This window comes from Chlorocebus sabaeus, chromosome 24, assembly GCF_047675955.1.
Source record: "Chlorocebus sabaeus isolate Y175 chromosome 24, mChlSab1.0.hap1, whole genome shotgun sequence".
Taxonomy (NCBI): Eukaryota; Metazoa; Chordata; class Mammalia; order Primates; family Cercopithecidae; genus Chlorocebus; species Chlorocebus sabaeus.
In genome coordinates, this window is record NC_132927.1 from 82754350 (window position 1) to 82773912 (window position 19563).

Here is a 19563-nt window from a genome sequence, read left to right on the forward strand (position 1 = left end):
TCCCTTGAACAAACACACGCATCCTCATGTTAACTCTTCCCTCAGACAAGCACACCTTTCCTCATGTGAACTCTTCCCTCAGATAAGCAAACATGTCCCCACATTGAGTTTTCCTCAGACAAGCACATATATCGGACACTGAAAAGTTGTGTGGTAAAATGAGCTCAGGATAGAGGTAATTATGGATTCCAGCTCTGACAATTTGTAGAAATTGTCATTTTTAAAACTCTAACTGAAGATTTTTCTTTATTGTAGACGACAGGGGTTTACAGCTCTAATTACACAGCCTACAGGCAGGATTCCATTTCCTCTGGGTAAGGTTTATTTATGTATTTTTACTGTACTGTTGATAAACATTGATACTATAAAGATACCCTAACGGGGTCCACATATGAGAAAAAGAGTAATGGGCAGATCAACCCGGAAAATCCAGTCCCAGGAATCCTTTGACCCTGCCCTCTCTGGAATCCAGAGACAGAGATGGGATGAGCCCTGATGACTAGTGCACTCATGTCCCCAGGGAGAAAGACATGGAAATGAGGTCCCTCCCCTGCAAATGAAAAGCAACACTTCCCCTGTTCCTGCAGGCCCTGGTGACAAACCACCCCACATCTGTGCTCTTCCTCAGTGTCCACACAATGGGGTCTGTGCTGATCTGAGCTTCTCTTGTCATCACTCTCAATATTCATATTCCCCATGGATCAGGCTCAGCTGTTGCCTCTGTGTGTGCAGAAGTCCCCTGTGAAGTTAACTGGTGGAGTCACACAGAGAAACACTATAGACCAAGAATTCTCAGAGCTTTCTGCAAAGCCTCTGGATTCACTTTCAATGAAAACAGCATGAGCTTGGTCCTGCAGTATTCATGAGAGCAATTGGTGTGGGTAATAACATAAGTAATTTAAGTGGAAGTTCCCAATGAGATTCTCCTTGAGTACAAAGAAGATTAACATTCCTCAGAGACACTCTTATCAGAAAATCTCTTTTCAGATGATTAATCTGATAGCTCAGGAAATGCCCCTGCATTACTGTGAGGGACACAGTGAAGGCATCATGCTCGTCAGTGCACCTGGGCTAATTTCACATCAGGTAGAGGAATGTGTTCTAAAGGAAAGCTAAAGTTGTAATAGCAAATCCTGCTCAGTAACCTTCAGCTTCATGGTTTTTGTATGACCCATCAACTAATTACATTACATCAAGGTTCTCAATGGGAGTTTCTAAGAAGTATAAGGGATGTACAGAAGTTCCCTAATTAAAATAATACAATTGTGAACACAACCTCAGTATTCAACCATGTCTCCACCCTTCACACCCTTCACACCCTTCACACCCTTCACCACAAAGGAATTTTCATCTCTTCTGGAAGTTGGGTTCCTTTTGAAATTTTGATTGTTTTTCATTTTAATATCTCAACATTATCGTATGTGACTATTTTATCAGAAAGTGAGTTATGGGAACTTGAACTAAACAACTGAAAACAAATTCTCAGCTAATTAAGCAAGATGACAGAATGTGATTGGCTTCAGACTTTGATAATCCAACGGTTTATGTACCCAGACTTTAAATTTACACATCTTCCTGTTACCTTCATGGCACAGTCAACTCTCATCATGAAAGAAATGGTGAGGGCACTCGGTAGCCATAAAGGTGAATATGAGCTGTCAGATGGAACTTCCCTGTCACCTCAACATGGAATTTATTGTTTCATTTCATTAGCACTCTTTACGTTATGGTTCACTTGTTTTGGTCTGTTCATTACTGATATTTTTCAAAGGAATCTCACTTGAGTCTTTGCTCTTTTGCATTTTGTCTCCAGAACAAGGTTGGGAAGTGTTACCTCCAGCATCATAACATGATCTAGTGACCTGAAACATTTGTGGCAAAGAATCCCTACCAATTCAGAAGCTCTTTGGTTTTCTTTCCATGAAATAGAATTATTTCTTCTGTTCTGTGTATGAGCATATCCTGTACACACCCACATAGATGTCTACAAGCCTATGAATTATTCTCTGTGAATAAAAATTTATCTCGATTTCCCTCAGTGTTCATAATTCTAATGATGGTGAGGAAGGTCTTTCTGGATCTGTTTAAACAAAATGTCCAGAGACCACCTGGTAGGTAAGGAGCTCACCTGGCTCTGGATGTTGGCTCTGTGTCTTTTCCTCTGTGTCCCATAGGTCAGCTCACTTGTTCAGCCCTAACAAGATAGCCCAGGTTTGTCCTGATGTTAAAACACACCTAACTTCTCATGACTCTCCTGTTACCCACATCCATGGTGATAGATTATTTATTATATAATTCACCAAACTAATGTCAAATGCCCAAGTTGCAATACTGCAAATTCTAAGGTATGTTCATGCAATTCAATGAAGGAGAAAGTCTTTCAGACACAGGTGTACCTGAAATGATAAATATGTGGGTGAGGACTCTGGACTTGAGTGTCATTGTCCAGCCATGTTTCAGAAGTGTGACCTGTCAGGGAAGAACCAGAGTTCCTTGTGCTCTCAGAGGGGAGGGCTCACAGATGTCCTCTCTTGTTCCCAGGAAAGGCAATTGCGCTAATCTTGATGATGAGAATATGCTCCTGTGCTGACCTATTATAGTTTTTGACTGAAATTGTCACTGTGATCCCCAATCTACATCTATTCACACAGAAGTGTATAAAGGTCAGGCCACATTCTCAGCATCACACATTGACATAGTTGGAGATACGTCCCACTACCTTCTCCTGAGACTGCAGACAGAATTCCAAACTTCAAAGGTTCAAATGAGGGAAGGTCTCAGATTTTTTTTTTTTATGACGCACTCTCTGGGACAGATATATTCCCTCTAACCATGATGGATATTCTGAATTACAATAAACATTGCATGGATGTAGGTTTATATAAATTCACTGTGACGAATATATTTAGCTGCTGTCCTAAAGTTTTGAATGGAGATTTGACAATTTAGATAACCTGGATGTTTGTTTGGTTGCATATAAATCTTCACGGGTAGAACAACATTGAACCTATTCCAAAATCTGTCCTTGATTCATGATCACACTCATCTCCCAGACCAGCTCCTTGAGCACATCTCCCTACCTGGAAGAAGAGGACTCTGGGCTTGGTGAGTGGAGGCCCCAGGAAGAGAACTGAGTTCTCAGAGGGCACAGCCAGCATCCTCCTCTCAGGGTGAGCCCCAAAGACTGGGGCCTCCCTCATCCCTTTTCACCTCTCCATACAAAGGCACCACCCACATGCAAATCCTCACTTAGGCACCCACAGGAAACCACCACACATTTCCTTAAATTCAGGGTCCAGCTCACATGGGAAATGATCTCTGAGAGTCACGGACATCCTGTGCAAGAACATGAAGCACCTGTGGTTCTTCCTCCTCCTGGTGGCAGCTCCCAGATGTGAGTGTCTCAGGGATGCAGATATGATGATATGGGAGGCTGTCTCTGATCCCAGGGCTCACTGTGGGTCTCTCTGTTCACAGGGGTCCTGTCCCAGGTGCAGCTGCAGGAGTCGGGCCCAGGACTGTTGAAGCCTTCGGAGACCCTGTCCCTCACCTGTGCTGTCTCTGGTGGCTCCATCAGCGATAGTTACCGGTGGAGCTGGATCCGCCAGCCCCCAGGGAAGGGACTGGAGTGGATTGGGAATATCTATGGTAATAGTGCGAGCACCAACTACAACCCCTCCCTCAAGAGTCGAGTCACCATTTCAAAAGACACGTCCAAGAACCAGTTCTCCCTGAAGCTGAGCTCTGTGACCGCCGCGGACACGGCCGTGTATTACTGTGCGAGAGACACAGTGAGGGGAGGTGAGTGTGAGCCCAGACACAAACCTCCCTGCAGGGAGGCGGAGGGGGCGGGCGCAGGTGCCGCTCAGGACCAGCAGGGGGCGCGCGGGGACCACAGAGCAGGAGGCCGGGTCAGGAGCAGGTGCAGGGAGGGCGGGGCTTCTTCATCTGCTCAGTGCTGTCCCTCCTCAGCAGCACCTCAGCTGTCCCCAGGGCTCCTCTTTCTTTATTATCTGTGATTCTGCTTCCTCACATTCTTCTGCCAGAAAAGAAAGGAGGAAGGCACATTTTCCTCTTACAATTGAACTTTCACCGATTATTAGGAACTTTCCTATAAGTTCCTGCATGGCCCATTATTCCTTAGTGATTAAAAAAAATATATTCCAATGCTTCTCACCACCTCTTGGTTTGTGTCATCAATTGAATTGTGCCCTCTTTAAAATTCATATGCTGAAACCTTAAATTCAATGGATCTATATTGCAATTTTAATGATACAATTAAGGTTATATGTGGTCATAATGTGAGAACCTAATGCAATAGACGTGCTGTCTATAAGAAGAAGAAGAGACACCAGAGACCTCTCACTTTTCACGTGCACACAGAGAAGAGGCCATGTGGAGACGCATGTATTAGAAGGTGCCCCAGTGCATGCCAGGAAGAAGCCGCACCAAGAACCAACCCTGCCAGCACCTTGATCTTCAACATTCAGACTTCAGAATTGTAAGAAAATCAATATTTGTTGTTTAAGCCACCCACTCCGTGTTGTCTTCTTAGGAATACCCAGACAGACTAATAACACATAACTTATAACTCTGTTAGCGCTGTCCCCTGGATGGAGAATCAGCCCCCTGAAGCTAGGCACATCTCTCAGAATCCTACATAAAGTAGGCAAAAAATAGTAGCTGTGATATAAAAACTTGTCATTCCCTGTTGACCAATTTCTGGGCAAAATGTTTAATGAAGTCCCTGGGGCTTTGTCACAAAAGTTGTCTTTCATCTTTTCTGATGACCTAACTAATGGACAATGGGTACCAGCTGGATGGAGACTGACCACTGACCATGTTCTGCTGTCTCCTTAGTATGCCAGAGAAAACCACACTAACATCACTCTATGTCTTCAACTTTCCAAATTTGCACTGAATGTATTGCTAAATGAGGAGCTACATGAGGTCTGAGTTTGTTCCCTTCTTCCTTGTCATCCTCAATTACCAAGGGCAGAAGAGACTTACAATGAAAATTGGCTGTCAATGCCCCCAACACCACATCACTTCTTAAGGTCCAGGAACTTTATTTGGGGGATAGTGGAATACACTTTTAAATGGAAAGCCCTAAAGCACATACAACAGCTGAAGGAATGGCCACTGTGCACCTGGAGGCTGATGAGGCAGATGGTAGGGTCCCTTCCTCCAAGATGTTCCTGGGTGTGTGATGGTTGGATGCCTCATGCATATGGAAATAAGGACTGGGCTGAAGTGGACACAAGGGCCATATCCCATAGGAAAACAAGAAAATAACAGATGGGCATCCGTGAAGACAGGTAATTAAATTTGTTGAGTATAAGATGAAATTTTTTTCTGAAGTTTTTAATGTTCTTAGCTAAATATGAATGTTTTCAACAAACTGAGAATTAAAAGGAGAATGGAGTTAGAAGATGAGAGAGAAAAAATGTCCTGAGAGAGCAGAAAGAAAATTCACATAAAACTTTCACATGGCAGAGGCCAGACTGGAGCTGATGCAGCAATGTCATTATTCTGCAGACCTAGTTGAGACCCTTTGGTATTTAAGGCAGGCCCAGTGTTGAAGAACTCATTTAGCTTTTGCTTCTCTGGGAAAGGTCTTACCTATCCTTTATTTTACAAAAAGATTTACATGGTAAAGTTTCTTGGTTGGCAGAGTTTTGTTTGTTTTTCAGTTTTTTCCCCCCAGCAATTTGAATACAGTCATGGGCCACCTAACAATGTTTGAGTCAACAATAGACCACATATGTGTTTGTGGCCACATAACATTGTAATACCGTATTTTCACTAAGGATGTTCCATATTTAGATGTGTTTAGATAGAGAGATACTTACCACAGCGTTTCAGTTCCCTGCAGTGTTTGGTGCAGTAACACGCTGTACAGTTTAGTTGTCTGGAAACATTGTGCTATTCCACATAGTCTGTGTGTAGTAGGATATTCCTTGTAGGTTTGTGTAAGTTCTCCCTATGATGCTTGCACAATGCTGACATTGACTAGAAATACATTTCTCAGAAATAATCTCTATCAATAAACCGTACATTATCAAATATAATTCCTCTCCATTCGGAACTGAAAATCTTCTGCTGAGAGATCTGCTAAATCTGCTCTTTTACTCTCTGTTTTCAAAAACCTTTCCCTTAGCAATGTGGTTTCCAAACTATCTCTGATTTATCTCATTTGGTTTACATTATTTGAAATGCATACAGCTTCATGGATGTGGAAGAATATTTGCTTCTCCAGATTTAGAAAGTTGCTATGCTATTACTTCTTTAAAAACCTTTATGCCTCTCTTGCTCTGTCTCTCTCTCTGTCTCTCACCTGCTTCCTTCACTACCACTTTTGTCATGTCTTTGCATAACTCCTCAATGCATAAAATTTCATTTTCACTGTGCTTCCTTACTCATAAAGCTTTAACTCTTTTTTATTTCCTTCATTTAAGTTTTTCTTCTCTGTCTCTACTATTTCAAATGATCTTTCTTTGAGTTTACTGTTTCTTTTATCACTTGATTTAATCTGGTCTAAAATCCTCTTAAAAATTTTATCTGACTTATTATTTTCTTCAGCATCAATATTTTTGTTTATTCATCTTTTAAATGTTTTATCTCTATTAAAATTCTCACATTGTTCTTGCCTGATGCCACTAGCTCATTGAACATGTTTCTAACATTTACTTTAAATTTTCTTCCAGGTAATCCATATTGTTCCTTTTCATTGATTTCAGCTTCTAGATCTTTATGTTGTTCTTCTGTTTGGACCATGTTCCCCTCCTCCTTCATTTTCCTTGACTGTCTTTGTTGCTACCTGTTCATTATAACGAAAGCCACCATACCCTCTTCAAAGACGAGGTTTGTAGAGATCATCGTCACCAATCAGTCCAGGCAGTAATTGGGGTCTCTCAAAACTTCGTAGTATTCAACTTTCTGTCTCTGTTCTTAAAGGTCCCTGGGTTTTAGAGGATGATAGATTCTGCCAGAAATCATAGGTAGGGGAGGTAGAAACTATTTAATCAAGCAGCCCCTTGAAAATTTGGACCACTGGACAAAGTTTTGTTATTGATGTATGATTCATCAAAATAATGTTAGTTCAAGCTTCTCTCAACCAGTCACTAAACACTGAAATTTTATCATTTGTTATTTGAATCTGGGGTTTATTCTTTGAGTATTTAGGTAAAATTACAAACTAGTTTAAATCTGCCTATTTGACAAACTGATCTGTTGCTGAATTTCCATTTTCTATGTTCTCTCTGTGTATTTAAATCTAAATCTGTATTAGACATGCATCTAGAATGTGGAAAAGTGTCTTAAAGTTCTTTAATTTATTTAATTTAGTGGAGTTTCCAGAAGATGTGAAAATCTCCTTTGTTTTTCAAACACCTGACTATTGGTCAATAGTTTTCTCTTTAATTTTTCTCTCTCCTCTCACATTATCTATAATAAGCAGTGAGAAATGAAGACACACCATCGACAGTTTGCTTAGAAATCCCACCACCTAAAATTCTAACTGTCACTTACTAATTCTAACTTCATCCAATGTAACATAACTAAGATATAAATTCTATAAAAAGGTACACATAGTTTCCAGTTCTAATACCACGTTTGTGACAGAAACAAAGCAGGTGTGCTCTCTGCGAGGTGGTCATCTGAGGTCTGAGACGAGGGGTCACACAGGTATTTTTATGATATTTAAGGGTTTGGACAACAGCAGTGGTAACAATTCTGATCATCACTGGCTCTTACCGGAAAGTTTACAGGTAAACTTACTGCTGTTATTTGATTTTAACACCTAATTAGAATGAAGCTCAGAGGAAGAGGTCACATCCTAGGTCACACAGTGAAGAGGAATGGAGCTGTGCTCTGCTCTCCACACTACACACAAGATCCCAGGCACGGGCCCAGGTTCCACTGACACGTGGCATCTGGAGGGCAGTTCTCGGGGGATGGTCTTACCGCACCTGCTTCCTGGCGCAGGGCGCTTCCTTCTCCCAGTTGTGTACTTGCTCCTTCTGCCAGCTCTGAAGTGACCACTTGCATCGTTATGAATTATTCATATTCTCTCGCTTATTATGGCAAAAAGCAAATTTATTAAATTTTCAATTCATTTTCTCTGAAGCACACTGCGTTAGCAGAAAGGAATAAATCACATTCCTTCACCTGCCCCACAGCCCAAGATTCCTGAAGACAGAGCCGATGTGATGTCCTCATAGGTGGATCTCTGCTTCACCTATGAGGAGGTGGCCTTGGTCTTCAACTTTCAGCAATGCTGGGAAGCCAAGGACATCTCCATCCCCTTCTCCCTGCTCTGCAGCTCACCTGAGAACAGCTTTCTCATTGGAATATCATCTGTTTAAGAAATACAAGTCGCTGCTTTAGGATTTGGGGCCTGAGTGCACCTACTGGATCCAGCCCAGGACTGGAGATACTTTCCAGAACATAACTTCACCTGAGACATGTCCAGTCACACTGTTTTACTTGCATAATTTCAGCTTCCTCAGAAGAAAATTAAAATTGCTGAGACTTTTTCATAAACACTGTGCCATGTCCTTTTTCTGTTTCCTTGCCTGTTCATGTACGTCAGACCAGGTACCACTTATATGTAATGGGATCAGAATTCTGCCTCTAGTAACACATCTGAGGTGACACTTGATTGTACTTTTGGTTTAGGCTCCAAAATGTAGATTATAAAATTCATCAACCTCATTTTTATGTCAAAAGAAATCTGCATAATCTGATTGTCAACACTTTTTGGAATCTGTTAAATAACAGAAGTAGCAAGAAATCTTACCCACTCCAAAAACTGGATAGACGGACATGCCTAAAATGGCAGTTGACACTTGCTTAACTGGAACAGAGGTTGCAGAAGCCACAAGATATTGAGGGCACTACATGACAAGCACTATAGACATCTGAAAGACAGATGTGGACTCGGTAAATGCAACAGTTCCAGAGGGTCTTTCACTTCTAAAGTTCCTCTACTTTCTCTCCAGAAACCTCAGGATTCTAAAAAATAAAATCCAAATGCATTTCCTATGGATCAGAATTGCAGATGATTAATTACTGAGAAACATACCAGGAGCCTGCTTCATGAGCTTCTACAGGGAAGGACTATTCCAGAACCTTATGTTATGTGAATGAAGACAAATCTCCACTTCCAGATTTTTCTTCCATCCTTCCATTATTATACAAATGAGCAAACACATTCAAAATCCAGCAGAAGGCAAGAAATAACAAGATGAGAGCAGATCTCGCTGAGCAAGATGGCCGAATAGGAACAGCTCCAGTCTCCAACTCCCAGCGTGAGCAACACAGAAGACTGGTGATTTCTGCATTTTCAACTGAGGTACTGGGTTCATCTCACTAGGGAGTGCCGGACAATTGGTGCTGGTCAGCGGCTGCAGCCCGACCAGCGAGAGCTGAAGCAGGGCGAGGCATCGCCTCACCTGGGAAGCGCAAGGGGGAAGGGAATCCCTTTTCCTAGCCAGGGGAACTGAGACACACAACACCTAGAAAATCGGGTAACTCCCACCCCAATACTGCGCTTTAAGCAAACGGGCACAACAGGAGATCATATCCCACACCTGGCCGGGAGGGTCCCACCCCCATGGAGCCTCCCTCATTGCTAGCACAGCAGTCTGTGATCTACCGGCAAGGCAGCAGCGAGGCTGGAGGAGTGGCCCCCACCATTGCTGAGGTTGAAGTAGGTAAACAAAGCCGCTGGGAAGCTCCAACTGGGTGGAGCTCACAGCAGCTCAAGGAAACCTGCCTGTCTCTGTAGACTCCACCTCTGGGGACAGGGCACAGTAAACAATAACAAACGCAGCAGCTCTGCAGACGCAAACGACTCTGTCTGACAGCTTTGAAGAGAGCAGTGGATCTCCCAACACGGAGGTTGAGAACTGAGAAGGGACAGACTCCCTGCTCAAGTGGGTCCCTGACCCCTGAGTAGCCTAACTGGGAGACATCACCCACTAGGGGCAGTCTGACACCCCACACCTCACAGGGTGGAGTACACCCCTGAGAGGAAGCTTCCAAAGCAAGAATCAGACAGGTACACTCGCTGTTCAGAAATATTCTATCTTCTGCAGCCTCTGCTGCTGATACCCAGGCAAACAGGGTCTGGAGTGGACCTCAAGCAATATCCAACAGCTGAGGGTCCTGACTGTTAGAAGGAAAACTATCAAATAGGAAGGACACCTACACCAAAACCCCATCAGTACATCACCATCATCAAAGACCAGAGGCAGATAAAACCACAAAGATGGGGAAAAAGCAGGGCAGAAAAGCTGGAAATTCAAAAAATAAGAGCGCATCTCCCCCGGCAAAGGAGCGCAGCTCATCGCCAGCAACGGATCAAAGCTGGACGGAGAATGACTTCGACGAGATGAGAGAAGAAGGCTTCAGTCCATCAAATTTCTCAGAGCTAAAGGAGGAACTACGTACCCAGCGCAAAGAAACTAAAAATCTTGAAAAAAAAGTGGAAGAATTGATGGCTAGAGTAATTAATGCAGAGAAGCTCATAAACGAAATGAAAGAGACGAAAACCATGACACGAGAAATACGTGACAAATGCACAAGCTTCAGTAACCGACTCGACCAACTGGAAGAAAGAATGTCAGCGATTGAGGATCAAATGAATGAAATGAAGCAAGAAGAGAAACCGAAAGAAAAAAGAAGAAAAAGAAATGAACAAAGCCTGCAAGAAGTATGGGATTATGTAAAAAGACCAAATCTACGTCTGATTGGGGTGCCTGAAAGTGAGGGGGAAAATGGAACCAAGTTGGAAAACACTCTTCAGGATATCATCCAGGAGAACTTCCCCAACCTAGTAGGGCAGGCCAACATTCAAATCCAGGAAATACAGAGAACGCCACAAAGATACTCCTTGAGAAGAGCAACTCCAAGACACATAATTGCCAGATTCACCAAAGTTGAAATGAAGGAAAAAATCTTAAGGGCAGCCAGAGAGAAAGGTCGGGTTACCCACAAAGGGAAGCCCATCAGACTAACAGCAGATCTCTCGGCAGAAACTCTTCAAGCCAGAAGAGAGTGGGGGCCAATATTCAACATTCTTAAAGAAAAGAATTTTAAACCCAGAATTTTATATCCAGCCAAACTAAGTTTCATAAGTGAAGGAGAAATAAAATCCTTTACAGATAAGCAAATGCTTAGAGATTTTGTCACCACTAGGCCTGCCTTACAAGAGACCCTGAAGGAAGCACTAAACATGGAAAGGAACAACCGGTACCAGCCATTGCAAAAACATGCCAAAATGTAAAGACCATCAAGGCTAGGAAGAAACTGCATCAACTAACGAGCAAAATAACCAGTTAATATCATAATGGCAGGATCAAGTTCACACATAACAATCTTAACCTTAAATGTAAATGGACTAAATGCTCCAATTAAAAGACACAGACTGGCAAACTGGATAAAGAGTCAAGACCCATCAGTCTGCTGTATTCAGGAGACCCATCTCACACGCAGAGACATACATAGGCTCAAAATAAAGGGATGGAGGAAGATTTACCAAGCAAATGGAGAACAAAAAAAAGCGGGGGTTGCAATACTAGTCTCTGATAAAACAGACTTTAAACCATCAAAGATCAAAAGAGACAAAGAAGGCCATTACATAATGGTAAAGGGATCAATTCAACAGGAAGAGCTAACTATCCTAAATATATATGCACCCAATACAGGAGCACCCAGATTCATAAAGCAAGTCCTTAGAGACTTACAAAGAGACTTAGACTCCCATACAATAATCATGGGAGACTTCAACACTCCACTGTCAACATTAGACAGATCAACGAGACAGAAAGTTAACAAGGATATCCAGGAATTGAACTCATCTCTGCAGCAAGCAGACCTAATAGACATCTATAGAACTCTCCACCCCAAATCAACAGAATGTACATTCTTCTCAGCACCACATCGTACTTACTCCAAAATTGACCACGTAATTGGAAGTAAAGCACTCCTCAGCAAATGTACAAGAACAGAAATTATAACAAACTGTCTCTCAGACCACAGTGCAATCAAACTAGAACTCAGGACTAAGAAACTCAATCAAAACCGCTCAACTACATGGAAACTGAACAACCTGCTCCTGAATGACTACTGGGTACATAACGAAATGAAGGCAGAAATAAAGATGTTCTTTGAAACCAATGAGAACAAAGATACAACATACCAGAATCTCTGGGACACATTTAAAGCAGTGTGTAGAGGGAAATTTATAGCACTAAATGCCCACAAGAGAAAGCAGGAAAGATCTAAAATTGACACTCTAACATTGCAATTAAAAGAACTAGAGAAGCAAGAGCAAACATATTCGAAAGCTAGCAGAAGGCAAGAAATAACTAAGATCAGAGCAGAACTGAAGGAGATAGAGACACAAAAAACACTCCAAAAAATCAATGAATCCACGGGCTGGTTTTTTGAAAAGATCAACAAAATTGATAGACTGCTAGCAAGACTAATAAAGAAGAAAAGAGAGAAGAATCAAATAGACACAATAAAAAATGATAAAGGGGATATCACCACTGACCCCACAGAAATACAAACTACCATCAGAGAATACTATAAATACCTCTACGCAAATAAACTAGAAAACCTAGAAGAAATGCATAATTTCCTGGACACTTACACTCTCCCAAGACTAAACCAGGAAGAAGTTGAATCCCTGAATAGACCAATAGCAGGCTCTGAAATTGAGGCAATAATTAATAGCCTACCAACCAAAAAAAGTCCAGGACCAGATGGATTCACAGCTGAATTCTACCAGAGGTACAAGGAGGAGCTGGTACCATTCCTTCTGAAACTATTCCAATCAATAGAAAAAGAGGGAATCCTCCCTAACTCATTTTATGAGGCCAACATCATCCTGATACCAAAGCCTGGCAGAGACACAACAAAAAAAGAGAATTTTAGACCAATATCCCTGATGAACATCAATGCAAAAATCCTCAATAAAATACTGGCAAACCGGATTCAGCAACACATCAAAAAGCTTATCCACCATGATCAAGTGGGCTTCATCCCTGGGATGCAAGGCTGGTTCAACATACACAAATCAATAAACGTAATCCAGCATATACACAGAACCAAAGACAAAAACCACATGATTATCTCGATAGATGCAGAAAAGGCCTTTGACAAAATTCAACAGCCCTTCATGCTAAAAACTCTCAATAAATTCGGTATTGATGGAACGTATCTCAAAATAATAAGAACTATTTATGACAAACCCACAGCCAATATCATACTGAATGGGCAAAAACTGGAAGCGTTCCCTTTGAAAACTGGCACAAGACAGGGATGCCCTCTCTCACCACTCCTATTCAACATAGTGTTGGAAGTTCTGGCTAGGGCAATCAGGCAAGAGAAAGAAATCAAGGGTATTCAGTTAGGAAAAGAAGAAGTCAAATTGTCCCTGTTTGCAGATGACATGATTGTATATTTAGAAAACCTCATTGTCTCAGCCCAAAATCTCCTTAAGCTGATAAGCAACTTCAGCAAAGTCTCAGGATACAAAATTAATGTGCAAAAATCACAAGCATTCTTATACACCAGTAACAGGCAAACAGAGAGCCAAATCAGGAATGAACTTCCATTCACAATTGCTTCCAAGAGAATAAAATACCTAGGAATCCAACTTACAAGGGATGTAAAGGACCTCTTCGAGGAGAACTACAAACCACTGCTCAGTGAAATCAAAGAGGACACAAACAAATGGAAGAACATACCATGCTCATGGATAGGAAGAATCAATATCGTGAAAATGGCCATACTGCCAAAGGTAATTTATAGATTCAATGCCATCCCCATCAAGCTACCAATGAGCTTCTTCACAGAATTGGAAAAAACTGCTTTAAAGTTCATATGGAACCAAAAAAGAGCCCTCATCTCCAAGACAATCCTAAGTCAAAAAAACAAAGCTGGAGGCATCACGCTACCTGACTTCAAACTATACTACAAGGCTACAGTAACCAAAACAGCATGGTACTGGTACCAAGACAGAGATATAGACCAATGGAACAGAACAGAGTCCTCAGAAATAATACCACACATCTACAGCCATCTGATCTTTGACAAACCTGAGAGAAACAAGAAATGGGGAAAGGATTCCCTATTTAATAAATGGTGCTGGGAAAATTGGCTAGCCATAAGTAGAAAGCTGAAACTGGATCCTTTCCTTACTCCTTATACGAAAATTAATTCAAGATGGATTAGAGACTTAAATGTTAGACCTAATACCATAAAAATCCTAGAGGAAAACCTAGGTAGTACCATTCAGGACATAGGCATGGGCAAAGACTTCATGTCTAAAACACCAAAAGCAATGGCAGCAAAAGCCAAAGTTGACAAATGGGATCTCATTAAACTAAAGAGCTTCTGCACAGCAAAAGAAACTACCATCAGAGTGAACAGGCAACCTACAGAATGGGAGAAAATTTTTGCAATCTACTCATCTGACAAAGGGCTAATATCGAGAACCTACAAAGAACTCAAACAAATTTACAAGAAAAAAACAAACAACCCCATCAAAAAGTGGGCAAAGGATATGAACAGACATTTCTCAAAAGAAGACATTCATACAGCCAACAGACACATGAAAAAATGCTCATCATCACTGGTCATCAGAGAAATGCAAATCAAAACCACAATGAGATACCATCTCACACCAGTTAGAATGGCGATCATTAAAAAGTCAGGAAACAACAGGTGCTGGAGAGGATGTGGAGAAATAGGAACACTTTTACACTGTTGGTGGGATTGTAAACTAGTTCAACCATTATGGAAAACAGTATGGCGATTCCTCAAGGATCTAGAACTAGATGTACCATATGACCCAGCCATCCCATTACTGGGTATATACCCAAAGGATTATAAATTATGCTGCTATAAAGACACATGCACACGTATGTTCATTGCAGCACTATTCACAATAGCAAAGACTTGGAATCAACCCAAATGTCCATCAGTGACAGATTGGATTAAGAAAATGTGGCACATATACACCATGGAATACTATGCAGCCATAAAAAAGGATGAGTTTGTGTCCTTTGTAGGGACATGGATGCAGCTGGAAACCATCATTCTCAGCAAACTATCTCAAGAACAGAAAACCAAACACCGCATGTTCTCACTCATAGGCGGGAACTGAACAATGAGATCACTTGGACTCGGGAAGGGGAACATCACACACTGGGGCCTATCATGGGGAGGGGGGAGGGGGGAGGGATTGCATTGGGAGTTACACCTGATGGAAATGACGAGTTGATGGGTGCAGCACACCAACATGGCACAAGTATACATATGTAGCAAACCTGCACGTTGTGCACATGTACCCTACAACTTAAAGTTTAATAATAATAAATAAATTAAAAAAAAAAATACCTGGAAGCTGCATGAAAATTCTTGATTCCTTTTGTATATAGTGAGAGACAAAGATGTAAATCTAACAATTGGTTATTTTTATTGTATAAAGTTTTTTCTATAAGCACATGTTAAAAAAAAAAAAAAAAAAAAGAACAGAGATAGAAGTTTGAATACTATGAAGTTTTGAGAGACCCAAATTACTGCCTGGACTGATTGGTGAGGATGATCTCTATGAGCCTCGTCTTTGAAGAGTGTATGGTGGCTTTTGTTATAATGAACAGGTAGCAACAAAGACAATCAGGGAAAATGAAGGAGGAGGGGAACATGGTCCGAACAGAAGAACAACATAAAGATCTAGAAACTGATATCAATGAAAAGGAACCATATGGATTACCTGGAAGAAAATTTAAAGTAAATGTTAGAAACATGTTCAATGAGCTAGTGGCATCATGCAAGAACAATGTGCGAATTTTAATAGAGATAAAACATTTAAAAGATGACTAAACAAAAATATTGATGCTGAAGAATACAATAAGTCAGACAAAATTTTTAAGAGGATTGTAGACCAGATTAGACCAAATAATAAAAGAAACAGTAAACTCAAAGAAAGATCATTTGAAATAGTAGAGACAGAGAAGAAAAACTTAAATGAAAGAAATAAAAAAGAGTTAAAGACTTACGAGTCAGGAAGCACAGTGAAAATGCAATTTTATGCATTGAGGAGTTATGCAAAGACACGACAAAAGTGATAGTGAAGGAAGAGGGTGAGAGACAGAGAGAGAGACAGAAAGAGAGACAGAGCAAGAGAGACAGAGTAAGAGGGGCAGAAAGGTTTTTAAAGAAGTAATAGCATAGCAACTTTCTAAATCTGAAGAAGCAAATATTCGTCCACATCTATGAAGCTCTATACATTTCAAATAAGGTAAACCAAATGAGAAAAATCAGAGATAGTTTGAAACAACTTTGCTAAAGGAAAGGTTTTTGAAAACGGAGAGTAAAAGAGCAGATTTAGCAGATTTCTCAGCAGAAGATTTGCAGGTCAGAATGGAGAGGAATTATATTAGATAATGTACAGTTTATTGATAGAGATTATTTCTGAGAAATGTATTTCTAGTCAATGTCATCATTGTGCAAGCATCATCGGGAGAACTTACACAAACCTACAAGGAATATCCTGCTACACACAGACTATGTGGAATAGCACAATGTTTCCAGACAAGTAACCTGTACAGAGTGTTACTGCACCGAACACTGCAGGGAACTGAAACACCGTGGTAAGTATCTCTCCATCTAAACACATCTAAATATGGAACATCCTTAGTGAAAATATGGTATTACAATGTTATGTGGCCACAAACACATATGTGGTCTATTGCTGACTGAATCATTCTTAGGTGGCCCATGACTGTATTCAAATTGCTCCGGGAAAAAAACTGAAAAACAAACAAAACTCTGCCAACCAAGATACATTACCATGTTACTCTTTTTGTAAAATAAAGGATAGGTAAGACCTTTCCCAGAGAAGCAAAAGCTAAATGAGCTCTTCAACACTGGGCCTGGCTTAAACACCAAAGGGTCTCAACTAGGTCTGCAGAATAATGACATTGCTGCATCAGCTCCATTCTGGCCTCTGCCATGTGACAGTTTTGTGTGAATTTTCTTTCTGCTCTCTCAGGACATTTTTTCTCTCTCATCTTCCAACTGAATTCTCCTTTTAATTCTCAGTTTGTTGAAAAGATTCATATTTAGCTAAGAACATTATAAACTTCAGAAGAAAATTTCATCTTAAACTCAACAAATTTAATTACCTGTCTTCACAGATGCCCATCTGTCCTTTTCTTGTTTTCCTATGGTATGTGGCCCTTGTTTCTACTTCAGTCCATTCCTTAATTCCATATGCATGAGGCATCCAACCATCACACACCCAGGATCATCTTGGAGGAAGGGACCCTACCATTGCCTCATCCACCTTCAGGTGCACAGTGGCCATTCCTTCAACTGTTGTATGTGCTTTAGGGTTTTCCATTTAAAAGTGTATTTCACTATCCCCCAAATAAAGTCACTGTACCTTAAAAAGTGATGTGGTGTTGGGGGCATTGACAGCCAATTTTCATTGACAGTGTCTTCTGTCCTTGGTAATTGAGAGAGACTGGGAAGAAGGAAACAAAACTCAGATCTCATGTAACTCCTCATTTAGCAATAGATTCAGTGCAAATTTGGAAAGTTGAAGACATTGAGTAATGTTGGTGTAGTTTTCTGTGGCATACTAAGGAGAGAGCAGAAGATGGTCAGTGGTCAGTCTCCATCCAGCTGGTACCCATTGTCCATTAGTTAGGTCATCAGAAAAGATGAAAGACAACTTTTGTGACAAAGCCCCAGGGGCTTCATTAAAACACTTTGCCCAGAAATTGGACAACAGGGACATGACAAGTTTTTGAATCAGAGCTACTATTTTTTGCCTACTTTATGTAGAAATCTGAGAGACGTGCCCCGCCTCAGGGGGCTGATTCTCCATCCAGGGGACAGCGCTAACAGAGTTATGAGTTATGTGGTATTAGTCTGTCTGGGTCTTCCTAAGAAGACAACACGGAGTGGGTGGCTTAAACAACAAATATTGATTTTCCTACAGTTCTGAAGTCTGAATGTTGAAGATCAAGGTGCTGGCAGGGTTGGTTCTTGGTGCGGCTTCTTCCTGGCATGCACTAGGGCACCTTCTAATACACTGCGTCTCCACATGGCCTCTTCTCTGCATGCATTTGAAAAGTGAGAGGTCTCTGGTGTCTCTTTCTCTTCTTATAAAGACAGCACATCTATTGCATTAGGTTCTCACACTTCTGACCACATTTAACCTTAATTGTATCATTAAAATTGCAATATAGATCCATTGAATTTAAGGTTTCAGCATATGAATTTTAAAGAGGGCACAATTCAATTGATGACACAAACCAAGAGGTGGTGAGAAGCATTGGAATATATATATTTTTAATCACTAAGGAATAATGGGCCATGCAGGAACTTGTAGGAAAGTTCCTAGTAATTGGTGAAACCTCAATTGTAAGAGGAAAATGTGCCTTCCTCCTTTCTTTTCTGGCAGAAGAATGTGAGGAAGCAGAACCACAGATATCAAAGAAAGAGGAGCCCTGGGGACAGCCGAGGTGCTGGTGAGGAGGGAGAGCACTGAGCACATGAGGAAGCCCCGCCCTCCCTGCACCTGCTCCTGACCCGGCCTCCTGCTCTGTGGTCCCCGCGCGCCCCCTGCTGGTCCTGAGCGGCACCTGCGCCCGCCCCCTCCGCCTCCCTGCAGGGAGGTTTGTGTCTGGGCTCACACTCACCTCCCCTCACTGTGTCTCTCGCACAGTAATACACGGCCGTGTCCGCGGCGGTCACAGAGCTCAGCTTCAGGGAGAACTGGTTCTTGGACGTGTCTTTTGAAATGGTGACTCGACTCTTGAGGGAGGGGTTGTAGTTGGTGCTCGCACTATTACCATCGATATTCCCAATCCACTCCAGTCCCTTCCCTGGGGGCTGGCGGATCCAGCTCCAGTAGTAGTAACCGCTGATGGAGCCACCATAGACAGCGCAGGTGAGGGACAGGGTCTCCGAAGGCTTCACCAGTCCTCCGCCCCACTGCTGCAGCTGTACCTGGCACAGGACCCCTGTGAACAGAGAGACCCACAGTGAGCCCTGGGATCGGAAACAGCCTCCCATATCGTCATATCTGCATCCCCGAGACACTCACATCTGGGAGCTGCCACCAGGAGGAGGAAGAACCACAGGTGCTTCATGTTCTTGCCCAGGAGGTCCGTGACTCTCAGAAAGCATTTCCCATGTGAGCTGGACCCTGAATTTAAGGAAATGTGTGGTGGTTTCCTGTGGGTGCCTAAGTGAGGATTTGCATGTGGGTGGTGCCTTTGTATGGAGAGGTGAAAAGGGATGAGGGAGGTCCAGGCTTTGGGGCTCACCCTGAGAGGAGGATGCTGGCTCTGCCTTTAAGAACTCAGTTCTCTTCCTGTGGCCTCCCCTCACCAAGCCCAGATTCCTCTTTTTCCAGGTAGGGAGATGTGTTCAAGGAGCTGGTCTGGGAGATGAGTGTGATCATGGATCAAGGACAGATTTTTGGAAGAGGATCAAAGCTGTTCTACCCGTGAAGATTTATATGAAACCAAC

General features: G+C 41.9%; 2 gene segments (V, D, J or C); one reads left to right on the forward strand and one right to left on the reverse strand.

The window, feature by feature from the left end:
- The first annotated feature begins 3007 nt into the window (after positions 1-3007).
- On the forward strand, positions 3008-8366 carry LOC140710014 (putative V-set and immunoglobulin domain-containing-like protein IGHV4OR15-8). The segment is given in 4 exon segments: positions 3008-3394; positions 3478-3911; positions 4861-4950; positions 8223-8366. Coding segments are annotated over 4 exon segments (714 nt in total).
- Positions 8367-17566: 9200 nt separating this feature from the next.
- Positions 17567-19343, reverse strand: LOC140710015 (immunoglobulin heavy variable 4-34-like). The segment is given in 3 exon segments: positions 17567-17662; positions 18619-19052; positions 19136-19343. Coding segments are annotated over 3 exon segments (576 nt in total).
- Positions 19344-19563: the final 220 nt, after the last annotated feature.